General features: G+C 54.1%; 2 protein-coding genes and 1 long non-coding RNA gene across 5 annotated transcripts in view; 2 read left to right on the forward strand and 1 right to left on the reverse strand.

Annotated features, from left to right (window-relative positions):
• Window positions 1-8,876, forward strand: part of TIMP2 (TIMP metallopeptidase inhibitor 2) — a 45,769-nt gene extending 36,893 nt beyond the window's left edge. The window contains exons 4-5 of the mRNA XM_047707204.1: window positions 3,920-4,044; window positions 5,968-8,876. Of these exons, the coding sequence (XP_047563160.1) occupies window positions 3,920-4,044; window positions 5,968-6,165 (323 nt within the window). The 3' untranslated portion in view covers window positions 6,166-8,876. The remainder of the gene's footprint in view (window positions 1-3,919; window positions 4,045-5,967) is intronic.
• A 909-nt stretch (window positions 8,877-9,785) lies between these two features.
• LOC125086897 (uncharacterized) lies at window positions 9,786-17,954 on the reverse strand. The gene is made up of 3 exons (XR_007123292.1): window positions 17,908-17,954; window positions 10,851-11,015; window positions 9,786-10,213 (listed from the first exon to the last, which is right to left on the reverse strand). It is a non-coding gene; the product is annotated as an uncharacterized LOC125086897 (long non-coding RNA).
• The window catches only part of USP36 (ubiquitin specific peptidase 36), a 38,233-nt gene continuing 36,942 nt past the window's right edge, over window positions 16,797-18,087 (forward strand). For 2 of the 3 annotated variants that reach the window (XM_047706490.1, XM_047706492.1), the window contains exon 1: window positions 16,797-17,059. The gene's annotated coding sequence lies outside the window, so the exon portion shown is untranslated. The remainder of the gene's footprint in view (window positions 17,060-18,087) is intronic. The other variant, XM_047706491.1, reaches the window with a different exon arrangement.

Raw genomic sequence — 18,087 nt, forward strand, 5'->3', positions numbered from 1 at the left:
TGACCAGAGAGGCAGGTATGGGGACAGAATCACGAAGCAGGGACCTTCCTGACGGTGCTGTCACCGTGACACCGGGGAAGAGCGAGGCAGGCAGGTGCAGGGAACATGGGGCGCGCGGTGCAGGTGCCCGGGGAGGGCTATGAGAGGACCAGGTCCGCATGTGCCAGGAATGGGGGCTGCATCAGTTTTATCTCCTCTTGATACGTCCCTGTATTTGCAAAATCTTACAAATGACATCCGTTGCTTTTATGGTCAGAAAGATAAGCTGTGGAGAGAAAGGAAAGGAGACGAGACTTCCCATGGTTTGGGGAACTTGTTGCCTTCAGAAATCAAACGGCTTCCGGTTTTTAGCTCCAGGTTTTGTGCTGGTCTCTGGGGAATAACCCTTCAAAAGCGGCAGCTCGCGGGCCTTCTCCAGCTCCTCACACCGCCCTCTAGAGGCAGCCGAGCAGACTGCAGAGCTGTAGAAGCACGTGCCCAAGGCAGGCGGGCCGGCTGGGTCTTCTGGGTGGGCTCCTGGGAAGGGAAGGTGACCCAGGTCTGGGTTCATGCCACAGGCTTTGCCGTCTCCCTGTTAATAGAACTAGGATCGCCCTCTCCCTGGTCCTGATGGCCTCTGAAAGTTTCTCGTGTGGATTCCCTTTGATCCTTACGATCTCTTACAACCAAGGTAATGTTATGTGGTCCCCATTTTATAGATAAGGAAAACAGAGGAGTAGAGAGATGGACAATGTGCCCCAGGTCTGGTGGTGTGTGTCTGAACCCACTTTCTCACGCCAATTGTTAAAAATTCTGGTTGATGTCTCGTTGGTACTTTGAAATCAGGGTGCGAGCATCTGCCACACAGACTCTGGCAGGTGCTGGGCGCTGGAGCTCTTTCTCCTGGGAGGAGCCAGTGGCTAGGCATTTCTTGGCACTCTTGTGCCTGGGCCACACTGCCAGACGTGTCTTCCTGACTCCCAGGTTTGTGACATTCTGCTTCCCTGCTCATGAGATCTAGGTTTTAGCCGTCTTGCCTCCCCAGCATCTGAGCCAGCAGCCCTCTGCCTTCACGGCCTGTTGGAATTTCTCGGGGAGTCTGTTAGAAGTCCTAAACCTCAGGTGGCACCGTAGAGCAGTTCCAAGCAGGCCCTTCGGGGGGCGGCTTGGGCATCAGTGTTTCTGAAGCTGCCCAGGAGAGGCCGGGGGAAAGCCAGTGCTGGGAGCTGACATCCAACGAGAACCTTCCCTGCCCTGGGTCGGAGGCAGACCTTTCATCACAGAGGCGCCGAGTGGTGGGTCGGCACACACAAAGGAGGGCTGAGCCCCAGCAGGTGAGGTCAGTCCCCTTCCTTACGGAGGTACCTCTGGACATCGTGGTCATCTCCTGGGGCGTTTTCGTGGTCAGTCAGTCCTGCCTCTTGCCCAGAGATTCTGAGGACCTTGGCGTCGCCCTTTATTCCACGAGTTGGACCGTCTGGACTGCAGGGGGGGATGGCCAGGAAGCTGGGTTATGTCCAGCAGCCAGAAGCCCTGGCGTGCAGTCTGCTGTGTATGTGGCTCACGTCCGTCCCTGTCCCACTGACCACGAGGCACGTGAGGAAGCCGCGTGGCTGCTTAGAAAGTGTGGGTCCGGAACGAGAGCCGAGGGCAGAGGCTGCACATGGCAGCCTGGCAGCGACTCTCTTGCAAGGTTGCTTTGTGTTATTTCGGGGGACGTGGTAGGAGAGTCTTTTTATCTATTTTGCTCAGCCTCTTTTCTGGAAGGAAGAGGTTTCTGTGTCCAAATGAGGCGTCATGAGTCGAAAGCAGAGAACCTGATCATCTCAGTTACTCAGTTACTCTGCGAACGTCGACATTCTCATGTGGAATTTCACTCATTTATATCTGCCATCAGAGGTATGGCAGCGTCGCGTGACATGTACGTGTCCTGGGCTGTTCCTTCACACGGGTCCATTAAATTGTCCCCAGTCTGAACAAGAAGACAGTTCCAGTAACTGGAGCCCACCTCCCCTAGGCTTGCTACAACTGAAACCATCCAAACTGTGGCTCCACTTATAATAAAAATGAAAAAGATACATTTTATTTGAAGATACACCTGCTTATAACTGTGTGTCTCTCCACTTCTACTGTTTCACTTTTAATGCCGGGAGCAAGCAAGTGACCTGGGGCACATCTGGGTTTCCTAACTGGCCGTGGAACCTAAGATCCATAAAAGGCAAATCCAGCAGGGGCCAGCGTACCCGCTACAGGGGGACCTCGCTGAGCTGACTATTTTCCCCAGCTTGGTTGGATGGCTCTGGGTCAAATCTGGTGTTTACTTTCTGAGCACACGCTCTCCATCTTGTTGTCCTGGAGTCGGTATGGGCCACCCAGAAATCACGGGGCACAGTAAACCACTCAGCCCCGCTGGCAGCGGCCCCAGGAGTGACCGCATGGCCCGAGGCAGCCCACCTCTTCTTGGGCTGATGACTCAAGTTCACATGTTGAGCTGGGCACCAGGAGACGCTCTTGTTCAGGAACTGTAATTTTCTTCTGCAGTCCTCTTCTCCAAAGGAAAAAGAAACCTACAACCCTCAGTTACAAATTTTAATTAATTCCTGTTTTTCTCTCCAAGAAAGACTGTGTGTTTTTCCAAGGCAGACGTACGAGGATGTTGTAACAGATTTTCACATCGTGCATGCCCAACCAAGTCCTAATAACTGTACCTGTACGGAAAGGGTGTCCTTTGAGTATTCTGAGAGGCTCTGTCATTTATACGCGACATCCAGGGTCAGCAGGAGCCCTGCAGCCAGGCCCGTGGAAGATACCAGTTTGCACCGCATCTCCGTGTCCTTCCATGTTCTGCTCTCGGCGGGAGCTTGGACCGGTGGCAAAAAGGTCCACGGGGATTGGAATCAGGAGCCTGAGGTCAAAAAGACAAATGGTGCCACCTCCCCCTCCACCCCCCTACCATGAAGGGAATTCGGGGCCGATTTCTAATTTTATAGAATTCCATGTTTTTGCTTGGTGGAAAAACCCAGACAAGGTCAATGTCAAATGGAGGACATGTGAGTGAGAAATAAGACAGGAAACAGTGTGATCTACACGCAGTGTGATCTCTTTCGTGGGAACACACGCGTGTGAAAGAGTGTGGGAAGGAAACGCGTCTGAGTGTTCGCTGTAATGAAAACGGGAGGTTTTTTTCCTTTGTCCTTTCTTGGGTCTGCCGAGGGCTCTGGGTGTTAGTTTTGCTCCACACAGATGGTCCACAGTGTATCCATCAGCTCGCACCACGGGCTGGGGATCGATTCCCCCCAGCAGGCCCCGGGGCTGGGGGTCTGGCATCCGGCATGGGCAGTGCTGGTTCTCCCGAAGCCTTGCTTCTGGGCTCACAGACGGCCGTCTCCTCCCCGTGGCTGCAGGGCTTGTCCTTCTGTGCCTCTCTGGGTCCTGATCTCGTCTTATGAGGAGCCTTTTCTTTTTTTTTTTTTCTTTTTTTTTTTTTTAAAGATTTTATTTATTTATTTGACAGAGAGAGATCACAAGCAGGCAGAGAGGCAGGTAGAGAGAGAGGAGGAAGCAGGCTCCCTGCTGAGCAGAGAGCCCGATGTGGGACTCGATCCCAGGACCCTGAGATCATGACCTGAGCCGAAGGCAGCGGCTTAACCCACTGAGCCACCCAGGCGCCCCTGAGGAGCCTTTTCTTATCGGATGTGGTTCCCCCCCATGTGATCTCACTGAACTCACGAAAGACCCAGCTCCAAACACAGGCACGTCTCTGAGGTGCTGGGAGTTGGGCTCTCACACAGGGCTTTTGGGGCGGCTGCAGCTCAGCCCACAACACTCGGGACTGTGAGCAGCAAGGCTGCACGTGCCCAAGCCACACGTGGGTGCGAGGGGCGGCGGGAGGAGGGGGACTGGTAACCTGCCCTGACCTCGAGGACCTCTGTCTCCTCAGGAAAGGCCGAGGGGAACGGCAAGATGCATATCACCCTGTGTGACTTCATCGTGCCCTGGGACACCCTGAGCACCACCCAGAAGAAGAGCCTGAACCACAGGTACCAGATGGGCTGTGAGTGCAAGGTAAGCCGCTGCCGCCTCCTTCTGGGATTTCCGTCATCACCTCCATCTCCAGGGAGACCTCCAGGCTTTGATCCCTGGCTTGCCAGACCCTCTCCATCCATGGGGTCCTTAGAACAGGGCTCTGGGGAGGTGCGGCCTCTCCACCAGTGAGGCTGTCTGGCCAGGGACAGAGCCCCGAGGCATGCCCCCTGCAGAGGGATATCTGAAGTCCCTGCAATCTTGCCACGTGGCCTGTAGCTTCTGGGAAGGAGAAGCTCCCAGGGGGAGGAATTTTGTGGGGAGAACAGGATGCCATGAGTGCTTTCTGGGGACGTACCAGTGCAGAGGCTGGAGTGCCCTGGGAAAGAACATCCCAGCCGTTTCCATGCACTGGGGCCATGGAGAACCCTGACACCCAGTCCCCTTCTTAAAAGCAGCCCAGGGGGCGCCTGGGTATTTCAGTCGCTTGAGCATCTACCTTCAGCTCAGGTCATGATCTTGGGGTCCTGGGATCAAGGCCTTCATGGGGCTCCCTGCTTAGGAGGGAGTCTGTTTGTCCCTCTGCCCCCTGCCCGCCCCAAATAAATAAGTAAAATCTTAGAAAAAAGAAAAAGAAAAAAGACAGCCCAGAGTTGGGGCTAGACACAGCCGGAGCAGGGCTCACGTTAAGTGCTAAGTGCTGCTGTAGACCGTGCGATCTCCCCGGCCCCCGGCTTGGGTTCTCTCCCGCCCGCTGCCCTCCAGCCCCCTGCCTCTGCCTTCAGCCCCAGCACAGGAAGCCCCGCCAGGTGCCAGGGCCCCTCTGCCACCGGACGTGGGTCGGGCTGGAAGGCTGCCGGCCTTGCCTCTTGCCGGGAACGCTGTTGCTTGTGCTGCTGTGTTGTTGCCAGCCGGTGCCTTGGCTCCTCTGGAGTGGGACTTTGGACCTACAGCTTCGTGTCCAGGGGGCACACGGCTCCGTGGCCAGGGGGAACTCAACACTGAGTCCTTTAGCATCAAAACAAACGCAGCCTTGCCACTTGCTATGACGTGGATGGAACGCGAGGGTGTCCCGCCGAGCGAAGTAAGTCAGAGAAAGACAGTTTTCGATGATCTCACTCGTCTGTGGAACTTAGCAAACAAAACAGAGGAGCGTAGGAGAAGGGAGGGAAAAACAGAGCAAGATGAACCCGGAGAGGGAGACAAACCATCAGAGACTCCTAACCACAGGAAAGAGCCTGAGGGTAGCTAGAGGGGAGGGGTGCAGGGGAGGGGGCGAGTGGGTGCCAGGCCCTAAGGAGGGCCCGTGATGTAATGAGCACTGGGTGTTACATAAGACTGATGAATCACTGACCTCTGCCTCTGAGACTAAAAATATGCTATATGTTAATTAGTTTAATTTAAATTTAAAAATACGAAACAAAACTGAGTTCTTCCCTTTCCCTCTTGCGGACTGACGTTCCTCCACCACAGTCCTACTTGCCGATCCTCTCAAGGCCCATGCATGCTTCAGAGCAAGACGCTGTCCTTTTTATTTGACTGGAGCCTAGCTCCGGGAAATTTGGGACCCTCTGTGGTTGTCTTCTCCTCCCAGGAGGGTGGCGCTCCGCTGAGGCCTTTGTGGCATGCCCAGATTTGGTAGACAAGATGGCCCAAGGCAGAGGGGGCACCTACAGCTGCTGGGGGGTGTGGGGGCAGTGCCTGAGGGTTACCCCAGGCCCCTTCCCCCCGCCCAGGTGGGCTGCCTGCTGCTGTTTGGAGACTAGGGGAAGTCAGGAGAGGCTGCTGATGGAGCAGGTTCAACTAGAGCCCCCATTTCCTCCCCCGCCGCTGGGCTCATGTGGTCATTCATTCTTGACAAACTGCCCTTGAATGTCATTGCTGGGCTCGTGGCTGGGTTCTGGAGATGCTCCCTTGCGTGGCCTCGGTCCCTGACTGGATCTGCCTCCGTGTCCCTCTTCCTAGATCACGCGCTGCCCCATGATCCCGTGCTACATCTCGTCTCCGGACGAGTGCCTCTGGATGGACTGGGTCACGGAGAAGAACATCAACGGGCATCAGGCCAAGTTCTTCGCCTGCATCAAGAGAAGTGACGGCTCCTGTGCGTGGTACCGCGGGGCAGCGCCCCCCAAGCAGGAGTTTCTCGATATTGAGGACCCGTAAGCAGGCCGACAGCACCCCTCTGGCCAACGGAAAAGCCTCCAAGAGTTTAGACTGGTCCAGCTCTGACATCCCTTCCCGGAAACAGCATGAATAAAACAGTCATCCAAGTGGGTCTAAATTAGTGTGAGTCTCCTCCCACCCCATTTCCCTTTTAAAAGTGGTCGTGGTCCCACACCCCGTCCGCCAGCCTGGGCATCCTTGGGAGCAGGCAGGGCAGGACACACGGGCCCAGCCCCAGCCCTGGCACCGTCACAAACACTGAGTGGGGGTGTCCCGTACATAGGAGTCCCCCAGGCCTGGTCAGGGCAGAGCCTGGAAATGTGCATTTTGCAGAAACTTTTCGAGGGTCGTTGCGAGACTGTGTAGCAGGCCTACCAGGTCCCTTTCATCTCGAGAGGGGCATGTCCCTCGTTTCCTGCAGCTTCCACACCTCTGGCCCTAAGGCAGCAGTCCCCGCCCCTTGCAAGTGCCCCTGTCTCCTCTGTGCCCAATACGGGCTCCCAGTACCTGTGACTCCCGTAAATACAGAAGCCCTGGACCAGTGGCTCACTCCTGAAGAAGCCCCAGTTAACTCCATGAATCCACGGTGGAAGCCAGGCTCCAGGGCCTTGTACGATGCGGGCGACAAGCTTCCCCATCATCCAAGTCCTTTTCATTCCCCCCACCACACACCCCGACGCTGGGGGAGTCCATGGCATTCTGCCCTGAGGGCAGACGTTTGGGGCGGACACTTGGCTCCCCTTGCCATTTACTCCCGGGCTTCTGAAGTCAGTCTGGCTCCCTCCTCCTCCTCCTCCTGGCATCGGGCACCCAGCTGAGTCGCACACATTGGTTTTGCACAGGGTTGTGTGTAGCAGTAGCATGGGCTGGCTGTGCTCTGTTTGCACATCCTGAAGACATCGAAAACTGGGCTGTGCGGTGTCCCCCAACGCACCTGGTGCCACAGCCTTACCGTGACCACCCCCCCCCCCCCAAAGACGGATAGTCACTGTGCTGGGCGTGATTTCTGGGAGCTAAGGTCGCTGGGCATGTTGTGAAGTCTTACCCAGGAAGGGAGAAATTGGGGAGGTAGGGGGGTTCGGTGAATCTCTTTCCAGGCGTCTGGGATACTGTGGCCAACATCTCACTTTTCTAAAGATGACTTCTCAGATAATCTGTGAACCCAAATCCCAGCCGTACCAGCCTCCACTTAGGTTTTTGATATTCCATCTCTCGGTCCAAAAAAAAAAAAAGAAGCGTCCTAGGGGACTGGAGAAGCTGTTCCCCAAGCACAGCTTTCTGCTGCCGGTAAATTGGGGGTTAATGCAGGCAGAAATCGCTCAGCAAAAAGTCCTCTTTTCTTCCGACTTGTGTACGGTATAAACTGTTCTGAGTTTCTCATGCAAATTAGGCAAACACACGGACGCGAGCACGTGTGCGAGCACACGCACACGCGGAGACCCACGTGTGTCCGCCTGCGCACCCTCCTCCTGCAGAACACTTCGAGTCACCACGTTCTAAACATTGCTCTACTCTGCGGTGACCCCAAACCACCCGTAAGACCCCTGACCCCCACGTGGCGTGTAGCCCCCCATGCCTGCCGGGACCCGGTCAGCACAGATTTTTGATGACTTCCTTTCTAGGGCAGACTAGGGGGATAGCCAGGGATCAGCCCCTGAATCGAGGGTACTTTCATGCTGTACAGTGATAGAAAGTTTGTAAGATGTCATAATGGACCAGTCCATGTGATTTCAGTATATACAAGAACACCAGACCCCTCCAATCAATATAACACCCCCCGTTTGCTTCCTGTATGGTGTTATCATATGTAACATTTACTCCTGTTTCTGCTGATTTTTTAAATGTTTCGGTTTGTTTCTGACATCAGTTGTAATCATTCCTGTGCTGTGTCTTTTATTACCCTTGGTAGGTGTTAGCCTTGCACTTTTTTTTTTTAAGGTTTCTGCATCGTGGAAGCTTTTGACCCAGAATGGAAAGCATGGCGTGCTAGCTAGCCTATGGTGGTGGATGCCTTCGGCTCTTTTCTTTCCTTCTTTGAGTGTGGTTGCTTTCTTCCAGCCGCTGTCTTTTGTTCTCTGGTTCAAATTATTACAGAGTAAAGCATCTTTGAGTTGGTTGGTTCTAAAAGATGGCCGTTATACTCAGTCCACACACATTGGTCTTCTAGCCACGCTGAGCAGAAAACAAAAACAGAAACAAAAAATGCAAGAGGAAGCGCCCAGTGGCAGTTGAGAGACAAAGCCACTCAGATACCATCAGAGTCAACAATTACAGCGTGCGTGTAGTTGAAGAAGGCTCTCCATTCGGCATCCTATAATTTATGTTCTGTTCTCTGCACTCCTCGTTCCTCCTTCCATTCTTGTCTCCATGCAAGCAACTCAAAATATTGAAAGTGAAGTTTACATTGTAGTTATTTTCAAACCTTTGCTTGATAAGTATTAAGAAATACCGGACTTGCTGCCATAATTTAAAGCTTTGTTTGTGTTTGTTTTTGCTTGGGTTTGGTTTTGTTTCGTTTCGTTTTGGTTTTTTTTTTTTTTTTTAACTTTTGGGCAATGCGTTTTTGCTGGAATATGAAGTCTGAGACCTTCCTGTGCTGGGAACACGTGAGAGCTGTTGAACGTTGACAAGCAGACTGTGCATGTCTCTGATACTTTGTATCATTCTTGAGTGATCGCTCTGTCAATGGACAATAAACAGTATTATCAAGATCGTTGGCTCTGTCTCTGTAGCTCTGTCTGATGCTCGGAGCCGCTGCTTCCTAGCCTAGCAACCAAACACCTCTGAAGGAGCCTGTCCCGTGGAGGTGGACATGTGTCCCCAGGAGAAAGAGAGGCCCGTTGGTATCTAGTCAGTGTTCAGACATCTCCCATGGTCTCTTCAGTGCTTTTTTACTGGCTTGCATCAGGTCCACTGGCTTGCATCAGGATCCTAATGAGGGCCATGCATGGCAGTGACTCTGAAGGCTCTTTTTTCTGCAGTGTTTTCCTCCCCTCCCCATCTGCCTCTTAAGCTGGGAAAGATGGCCCCATCATAATTCAAACTTGAACGTGTCGTGCAAATGACCTTCCCCAACATTCGTGCCCCTCCGGACCTGCAGGTTCCTTGGGGTCCTAGCAGACAACCCACCAGACGGCGGCCACCCATGTACTTTCTTTTTCATATTTACAGATATATTTTGGGTACATATTTTTATATATTTACATATATAATTTAGGTCAAATGTGACTTCTGCGAAACACTTCTCATTATGGAAATTTTCAAACAAACCAAAAAAATGCAGAGAATGATCTGACAAACTCCACGCTCCCATGACCTGGTTATTATCTGCACTTTCTCCATCTTTGCAAACAATTTGAATCGGTTTGAGGACCCACATGCTGGGTGAGCAGACTGTTAGGGGGTCTCCAGACGCCATTCTAATCCCCCTCAGCCTCGCTCATCCTGTGGAAAGGAACGTGCATGAGGACTCGGGTCTGAACCTCCAACAGACACTCTAGGATCCAAAGTGGAGGGTCCCGGGGCCAGCCACCAGGCCTCGTTAAAACCTCTAGAAGTTTGAGCACCGCTAGCTTTCCCCTCATCCAACTCAACGACCAAACTGTGGGGCTACAGATGTTTTAGCAGGGTCAGTTTTTTTTGTGGACAGCCTGCTGTTACCACAGATTTGAAACTTTATGAACAGGTTCTATCTTTAGCCTCGGGTTCGAGCTCAGAACTGACCCACAGCTCGCCTTGCCCCGCTCGGTTGCTGTGAGTCCTTCGCCGTGAAAGGCAAGCCCTTTGATTTGGGGAAACCATCAGCTCTGCAGATCTTCTCCTTTGGGAAACAAACTGGGAGAGAAAAAAGACCTTCAGAAACACGACTGTATCCGTTTTTCATTCCATAATGATGGAGAGGAATATTCCTCTCTGATGAAGTGAAACAAAAAAGGGAGGCAAATCCCAATCTGAGTCAGCTAAATGGCGGGGTGCCCGGTGGGGGGCAATGCGGAGAATGATCGAGTGGGTTTGAGGATGGGATCCAAGATGGGATGCAGAGGCAATGCTGCATACGGGACCCAGAAGGAAAGCCAAAAGCTTGATGTTTATTTTTGTCCCACTCGGGATGTTTGGTTTTACCCCTTCAAGCGAAGTCTGTAGGGGGGCTGGGGGAAGGGAGCTCCAGGTGTAAGATTCCAGCCAGGGAGTCTCAACAGAGCCCTAGCCCCGGGGGTGTTTACTGGGTGCTGGTCATACGGGGATCCTCTGCCCAGTGTGTAGCAGAATTCCAGCCTCCCAGAAGGAAAGCAGGTGTTCACCATAAACGAACATTTGAGACACAGAATCCTTTTTTTGTTGTCTTGGTTTCTTAAGAAGGCTCCACACCCACCATGGGGTTCAAAATCACAACCCCGAGAACAAAAGTCACACGCTCCACCGACTGAACAGGGCAGGTTCCCCTGGATCCATTCTTACCAGAGAATGGGGGATCCCTCCCGACATCCGAGTTCCCAGACACTGACCCCGGACGCAGGCCTTCTGCAGGAGAGCGGCCCCAGGCCCCCTGTGGGACTCTGGCATACACGCCCTGCCCCTTTCCTGTTCGCGACCTCTCCCCAGGCTCGGGAGACGCTGATGCTGAACCGCCAGGGACGACTGCTTAGCAAATCATTCTAATGACAGTAACCCCAGTCAAAGCTCACGTTTAGTCCATGCCAGGACTGCCATCAAGGGCTTCAAATCCATTATCCTGGGTGACACTTGCCAACTCTGCGAAGTCTGTGTCCTCATCTCTCTTCATTGGTCGATAAAGAGTCTGAGGCCTCGAGAGGTCAGTTTCCCGGGCACCTGGCCAGTAAGCACTGGGGCTGGGATCGAACAGGGACACTTTAGAGAGAGAAGGAGGGTGCTTTCCAAGAGGGGGTCAATGGGTGTAAACCAGGACTGCCCTGAGAAAACCAGGGTGGCCCCTCTCATTGTAGGACACCTTCCCCAGGTACACCAGGTGCACTGATTCCCCCCTGCCCCCAGCAGATGCTAGGGCTTGGCACTAGATGCAGCAGCCCACAACGCCCAGGGCCCAAAAAGACTTCTGACTTCCTATGATCTGGGAGCAAAAGTATACCAGCCACAGAGATGCTGGGTGCCATAGCAAACCCAGCATCCCAGGGCATTTCTTGCCAAGACCAGTGGGGATGTCTTCTGGGTGACCTTCCACGGCCGATTCAGGGACCTGGGCTCTTGCCCTCTTGTCCCCACCACCTTCTGAAGCCTCAGGGTCCTTCCTTTTCAGCCAGAAAGAGGAGGGAGGGATGCCTGGCAGATTCTCAGCCTCTGGCTTAGGAGTGACACCGGGCACCTCCTCTTCCAGACTCTGGAGAGAATTAGTCACTATTGAACTCACTAAAGGCAGCTTCTGGCCTGGGTCCCCTGGGCCTGTACCCACCTCGTTCCCAGGCAGGCCCAGACACGGCAAGGGACAATCTAACAGAACCTGCTCTCTGAGCAACCCTGGGCGGCGGTGGAGATCAGAGGGTCCAAGGCGAGGTGGTACCGGGATTTAAAAGAGATCTTGTACACTCTTTTTTTTTTTTTTTTTAAGATTTTATTTATTTATTTGACACAGAGAGATCACAAGTAGGCAGAGAGGCAGGCAGAGAGAGAGGAAGGGAAGCAGGCTTCCCGCTGAGCAGTGAGCCCGACTCGGGACTTGATCCCAGGACCCCGGGATCATGACCCAAGCCGAAGGCAGCGGCTTAACCCACTGAGCCACCCAGGCGCCCCGGTCTTGTACACTCTTGAAAAATGTATAGAATCAGTCCAGAGCCAAACATGGATACATGCCTTGCTTCAAAAGAACAGTTACGGCGCTGTGCAAAGTAACATTGTGTTACAGAGAACAACGCCAGGGTCCTAAGGAAAGGAATGAAACAGGAAAGAATGAAGGGAGAGGCTGCGGGGTAGCGGGGAGAGCGGGTGAATTTTGGGGGAGGGAGGTAGGTTTGTGGTAAGGAGGGGGAGGCATCCTGAGGGCAGTTGGATACGAATGGGGACAGTGAAGATTCAAGCAGGGTTTCGGTGTCAGCAGTTGGGGACAGCTACTTCTATGCACACAGAAAATGCACACCTGTGTGTCCATGCTGACTTCATTTGTTTGTTTGTTTGTTTGTTTGTTTTTAAGAGAAAACTGCCTTGGGAGGGAAGGAGGAGGCAGGCCAGTGACCAGCACAGGAATTTAAGGTCTGTTGGCTACTTTTTGGCCAAACCACCAAACATATTCACGAAAAAGTAAGATCTTTATGGGCCAAATTCAACAGCAGGCCACCCATAGTCCAAGGAGAGAAGGTCTAAAAGGGCTCTGGGGATCTGCCGTGTGGCTTTTCCTTGGTGAATGCAGCCAGAGAAGGGTTTGGATCTTAATTTGGCAGTGTTTAGAAACAGGGAAATTGTTAGGGTTGTGTAGGCCCAGCCAGAACAACTCCTAGGAACCTGAACTCAACAACTGATGTAAAAGTCAGAATTATTAATTTACGGTGAGAGATGCGAGTTAGATCTCTCCAGAAATTAGCACATATCTTTGGCCAGCCACAAGTGAGTTCCGGATACTGTTAATCTGTTAATGTACATTATTTCTGTGGTTTTTTTTTTTTTAACTTAATTTAATTTTTTCAGTGTTCCAAGATTCATTGTTTAATTGTACATTATTTCTTTTTTTAAAATTTTTAAGTTTTTTTATTTGAGAGAGGGAGAGAGAGCCTGAGAGGGGAGAAGGTCAGAGGGAGAGGCAGACTCCCCACGGAGCTGGGAGCCCAGTGTGGGACTCGATCCCGGACCTCCAGGATCATGACCTGAGCTGAAGTCAGTGACTTAACTGACTGAGCCACCCTGGCGCCTAATTGTACATCATTTCTTTTCTTTCTTTTTTTTTTTTTTTTAAAGATTTTTTTTAAATTTATTTGACAGAGAGATCACACATAGGCAGAGAGGCAGGCAGAGAGAAAGGAGGAAGCAGGCTCCCCGCTGAGCAGAGAGCCCGATATGGGGCTTGATGTGGGGCTCGATCCCAGGACCCCAGGATCATGACCTGAGCCAAAGGCAGAGGCCTTAACCCACTGAGCCACCCAGGCGCCCCACATTATTTCTTAAAATAAATTCTCATTTGATTCATTTTGGTTATAGCTTTTTTGGTTTTGTTTTGTTTTGTTTTGAGTCTACTTTATCCTTTTACCTTCAGTGTTTCTCTACTTTTCTTCTTCTGGATTTAGAGATTATTCATTGTCTCATCTTGGGCATTTCGTTCTCTGTTTGGTTGGGTTTCACAGACATTTATGCACCGTGTACCTGCAAAACACTCAGATGAGGGAGACATCGTGAGAGCTTTACCAATCATCAATGGGAGGGAGAAGTCGAGAGAACATTCCAACTGAATCTGTAAATGGGATGTACAGCAGGACCCAGGGCAACACCTGCCCCCAATGGCAGGGATGGAGGAAATCCAGGAAGACTTCCTGGAAGAGGTAGTGCCTGAGGAGGCTGTAAAGGGCACAAGTGGGAAAGGGAATTTAGGCCAAAGATCAGCATGAGCCTGGAGCAGAGATAACCTGATTAGGGCCTAGGGGGCATTTGGATTTAGCTCTGCTAAAGGATCCGGGAGTGGTGGGGCTGTGGGGGGGATGAGGAAGAAAAAGCAGGCAAGGAGCCAGCCTCCAGGGGCTATTAGAGACCGGGTTAAGGAGAGCTTCACTTTCCCATCAGCTTCAGGGGATGGGGAAGGGTTCAGACAGGCGCACAGTGTTTTTGGGTAGGCCTTTTGAACATACATATATATATTTTTATTTTATTTATTTGACAGAGAGAGACATAGCAAGAGAGGGAACACAGGCAGGGGGAGGGGGAGAGGGAGAAGCAGGCTTCCTGCTGAGCAGCAAGGCTGATGTGGAGCTCGATCCCAGGACTCTGGGATCATGACCTGAGCCAAAGGCAGATGCTTAACCGACTGAGCCACCCAGGTGCCCCTGAACATGTTCTTCTATTGAGCAGTTCAAGTGATGGACTCGGCCATTCCAGTAATGCAGCTGAAGATGGAGAGGCGCTCTATCTGGGCAATTAGGTGGAGGGAAAAGAGTGGTTTGAGGACTATTTGAGAAGTAAAATTAGCACAATTTGTTGCTGGATGATTTACATGGGGTGAGGGAAAGAGAGGAGACCAGGATGCTCTTGGGTGGAAGGTGGGTGTTAGGGTCTGTATCAACCGGGGTCCAATCAGAACACCGAAACCACTCTGTACAGCCTTTAAAACAGAGGGAATTAATGCCAGGCTTGGTTACATGGTGATGGCAGCCCAACCAGAGGACAACCAGCAGCTGTTAGCACTTCCCGACCAGAGTCCAGGGAGGGGAGGGTTTGGAGAGGGCGGGAGGCTGGAACCACTGTGCACCTCTCTGGTTGGAGCAGAGAAGGAGGGAGAGGAAGGTCCTGCCTCTCTCGTCCTTTGCCCTCCAGTCTCCCAGTGACCCCCAGTGGCCAGATACTCCTGGACACCCGGGAGCCTGGAAAGCAGGAAAGGGCAAGGATCTGGTCTGAACTCTAGCACAGCAGCCCAAGGGGGCACAGGGCAGAAAAAGAGGGACAGCTTAGGGGAGGTGGGGGGATGGCCCCGTTTCTGGGCATGGTGAGTTTGAAACGCCTGTGAATCCTGCAGGGAGACGACCAGCAGGCCCTTCCTGGGCCCACCTTTCCAAAGATCGGTGGGGAGGCGAGGTCTGTATGTGCACATTCGGCATTTACTGGACTACAGGCCTAGTTAGAGTGGTGAGAGCCATAGCCATGGATGGGCTCGGGGGTGTTTGTTCCTTCCAGGAAACCTCTTACTTTTCCTTCCAAAATGCTTGCACCATTTATACTCCCAGCCGTCTTACAGAGTCTACTTTGCTTCACGTTCTCTCCAACATGTAGTCTTTTTAATTTTAGCTCTTCTAGTGGGTGTGAAATGGCCCTCGGTATGGTTTTAATTTGCATTTCTCTGGTAGCATTTGAGACTGAGCACTTTAGGAAAGGCCCACATGAACTGTACCTCAAGGAGGTAGAGATCTGAGGCTTCTTTGAGAGAATCCGAAGGGGGAGTTAGGGTGGGAATGTGGCTGGTCAAAGGCTCCTCCCAACATCTAGGTCTCAGGTTACACTCCCAGGCAGGTTGGAGGCCCATCTGTCATCTCATCAGAATTTGGGGGCTCCTCTGAGGGCTCAGCTACAGGTGTGAACTTGGACCCTGACAAACCCGGGTTGAAATCCTCACATCACTGCTTGGTGCACAGCGATGGTGCACACTCAGTTTTTTCATCTGTAAAATGGGAACAGTATCTTTCCGTAGGCTTGCCATGGGAATTGAAGCATATAACGTTGCCAAAGCAGCCAACTAGGTATGGGAGACGTAGTATCAGCTCAGCAACGGAAGCAATTGTCTTCAGTTTTCTCAAGACCTGCTGGGGATCGCCTTTACTCCACAGACGAGGAAAGGGAGGCCTAGGTTAGTTACCTCCAAAGCAACCTGCTCATCAGGGCAGCTTTGGGATAAACCCTGTCTCCTCAGCCCCTTCCAACTGCCCTCACACTATGTATCACTCACTGATACAGTGTCAGACGTGAGACCTGTCTTTGTTTGAATCATTGTTTCAACGATTTCAACGATTCACTGATTCAGTGATGGGGCACAGAACTCATCACCAGGAACACATCTCCATCTTAAACTTTTAAGGGTTCTCACAAGGCTCGGGCTCAGGCCCCTACAGCGTTGTTCCTGTTCGTTTGCTTTTGCAAGACACCAGCACCCGTGTCGTAAGTGCAGGCCGAATCCTGTCCCGGTTACACCTCGTGTCACCGTCCATCCCTAGCCCCAACTGCAGGGACTGGGGCGCGGGCTCCCCCAGCAACTCACTCCAGACCTCCCCGCCAGGAAAGACCGGGCTGACCACGTCGTGTGCAGGAGGTCGTCGTCTGGGGGTAGGGGGGTCGTTTATGCCCACCCTCGCCCCCGTGAGAGTGCCAGGGCCTGGGTCGGGCTCGGAGCGCGCCCCTCCCCCCACCCCAGCCCAGGAGGTCGGGAAGGAACGGTTTGGGTGAAAAGGAGCCTTAAAAACACTGCAGGAGCAGTGAGCATTTTCCAGCACTCCACCGGAAGCCTCAGGTAATCGTCACGGGGTCAGCAAGGGGGCTGGGCACTGCAAGCGCCCGCGCAGCCCGGACACTTCCGAAGTCAAAGGCCACACTCCCCCTACGCCCCCAACCTTCCAACAGCTCCTCTCGGCCTCCCCTGCTGCCCTCATCGCTCCGCGTCCGCGTCTAGGTCACTAAAGGGCTCCGGAGAGGGAGACCGAGGCCCCGGGACACCTGCTGAACGCGGCACGCGCAAGGAGCCCGCGCTCTGAGCCTGCGCCCGCCGCACACCCGCGGCACACCCGGAAGCGGCCGCCTCACGTGCTCTCCGGGAACGCGCGGGGCTCCGGCCCAGGGGGCGGGGTGACTCCGGCTCTGCGTGTTTGCGTCATCGCGTAGGCTGGAGGGGCCGCGGGGGGCAGGGTGACGTATAGGCCACGTAGAACGGCTGTGGGCGGGCCCAGGGAGCGGGGACGCAGCTAGCCCCGTCTCTTAAAGCCGCCACGACCTTCCGAGTCCCGCAGCGCGGGCCGCCAGTCGCGGCGCCTTTAAGCGTCGCCGTGACACGTGTGTGAGGCGCCCGAGGCCCGGATGGTGCGTGTGCGGGGCCCGGGCCGAGAAGACGCCAGCGCCGCGGGCCTGCAGCCGGGCCCGCCGAGGGCCGGGTAGGCTGTGGCCGGATCTCGGCGGCGCGCAGGCCGACGGGAGGCCGCGCGTCTGGCCGGGTGGAGGGCTTCGGCTGGGCCGGGGGCGCGGGAAGGTGCGGCCTGCAGGGGGGCGCACCGGGGCAGACACGGCCGCGCGGCCGCGAGGGGTTCGGGGGCCCGTGGGGAGGGCCCAGGGCTACTTCGTCAGCGAGCGGTTCGGGGCCGTGCTGTCCGGGAGAGGCTTAGGGGTCCGCGGGGAGGTCAGGGGCGCGCGGTCTGCGAAGGCTCCAGGGTCCGCGGGGAGGTCGGGGGCTTACGGTCCGTCCCGTGAGCGGTTCGGCGGTCCACGGGGAGGTCAGGGGCGCGCGGTCCGCAAGGACTCAGGATCCGCAGGGAAGGCCTAGGGCTGTGCGCCCGCGAGGGGCTGGGGGGTCCGCAGAGAGGGTCGGGGAGGCGCGCGCTTTGCTGTTCCCGGGGAACCCCGACCGGTGGTGGGGGAGAGAGCTGCCCCAGCCAGGAGCCCCGGGGAGTCGGGGAAGGCAGTGGTCTCTGTCGGTTTTGGGCACAGCCGTTTCCCAGGGAAGCATCACCAGGGCAGGACCCAGACTTCCCCTGGAATGCCTTAAGTCAAAATCTGGAGGAGCCTGTTCTGCTGGACAGCACGGCTGAAATTTCATTTCCCCCCCCTTTTAGTAAGAAATGTGGGAAAGACTTATCCCTGGAGACGGTAACCTTCTTCAGGGTCATGGTTATGGTGAATGTGGGTGGGTGGGACAAGCTGTGGGGTTGTAAAATACCCCGTGTTTTATTCGGGAGAGTTGAGCCTCCCCTGGGGTTCTAGGGGCGAGGCAGAGGAGCTTCTGAAACGGAGACAGATGAGAGAGGAAAGCATGGTGGCCAGCCTGGTTTCTGTAAGAGACGCCTAGAACCAGGCCTCCAAGGAGAGGTAGGCTCTGCTTACCCTTTCCCGGCTGGAGACCGGTGTTCTGCAGGCTCTGCGGGGACCGGAGGCCCCTGTGAAAGTGCCCCTGGGAGGCCCCAGGCTCTGTCCATCTGGGCTCCTCCCCCACCAGCACGTGGTTGACCCTGTGAGTCTTGGTTGCATTTCATCCCGGAAAAGTGCATTTAGAGGGAGGAGGGG

This window comes from Lutra lutra, chromosome 16, assembly GCF_902655055.1.
Source record: "Lutra lutra chromosome 16, mLutLut1.2, whole genome shotgun sequence".
Classification (NCBI taxonomy): Eukaryota; Metazoa; Chordata; class Mammalia; order Carnivora; family Mustelidae; genus Lutra; species Lutra lutra.